We start from the raw sequence: 815 nt of genomic DNA, 5'->3' as shown, positions 1-815 counted from the left end.
CACTGAGGGTTGCGGGTGGCACTGAGGGTTGCGGGTGACACTGAGGGACGGGGGTGGCACTGAGGGTTGGGGGTGGCACTGAGGGTTGGGGGTGACACTGAGGGACGGGGGTGACACTGAGGGTTGCGGGTGGCACTGAGGGTTGCGGGTGACACTGAGGGACGGGGGTGGCACTGAGGGTTGGGGGTGGCACTGAGGGTTGGGGGTGACACTGAGGGACGGGGGTGACACTGAGGGTTGCGGGTGGCACTGAGGGTTGCGGGTGACACTGAGGGACGGGGGTGGCACTGAGGGTTGGGGGTGGCACTGAGGGTTGGGGGTGACACTGAGGGACGGGGGTGACACTGAGGGTTGCGGGTGGCACTGAGGGTTGCGGGTGACACTGAGGGCAGGGGGTGGCACTGATGGCTGGGCTGGAGGTGGCACTGGCAGCTGGCGGTGCCACTGATGGCCGCGGGTGGCACTGACGGCCGTGTCCCCTGTGCCGTTGTTGCAGCGGTCATCGTGGGCGGCGTGGTGGGCGCCCTCTTCGCCGCCTTCCTGGTCATGCTGCTCATCTACCGCATGAAGAAGAAGGACGAGGGCAGCTACACCCTGGAGGAGCCCAAGCAGGCCAACGTGACCTACCAGAAACCCGACAAGCAGGAGGAGTTCTACGCGTAGACCGAGAGCCCGGAGTGCCTCACGCTCCCTCCCTCGCTCCCTCCCCGCTCCAAACCCTCCCCTCCTCTCCTCCATCCGGTCTCTCTCTTTCCTTGCCCCCCCCCCCCCTCTTTTTTTGGGATCAGACTGTGAATTTACAAAGCAAAACCCGC

The 815-nt window shown here is 65.5% G+C and overlaps 1 protein-coding gene across 1 annotated transcript in view; it reads left to right on the top strand.

The window, feature by feature from the left end:
• SDC3 (syndecan 3) overlaps window positions 1-809 on the top strand; it is a 33,167-nt gene extending 32,358 nt beyond the window's left edge. The window contains exon 5 of the mRNA XM_042019880.1: window positions 497-809. Within this exon, the coding sequence (XP_041875814.1) occupies window positions 497-663 (167 nt within the window). The 3' untranslated portion in view covers window positions 664-809. The remainder of the gene's footprint in view (window positions 1-496) is intronic.
• The last annotated feature ends 6 nt before the right edge of the window (window positions 810-815 follow it).

Source organism: Corvus kubaryi, unplaced genomic scaffold (genome assembly GCF_017639235.1).
Source record: "Corvus kubaryi isolate FWS band 111438036 unplaced genomic scaffold, C.kubaryi_AGA036_p1.0 36356, whole genome shotgun sequence".
Lineage (NCBI taxonomy): Eukaryota > Metazoa > Chordata > Aves > Passeriformes > Corvidae > Corvus > Corvus kubaryi.
This window is presented reverse-complemented; position numbering and strand designations above follow the sequence as displayed.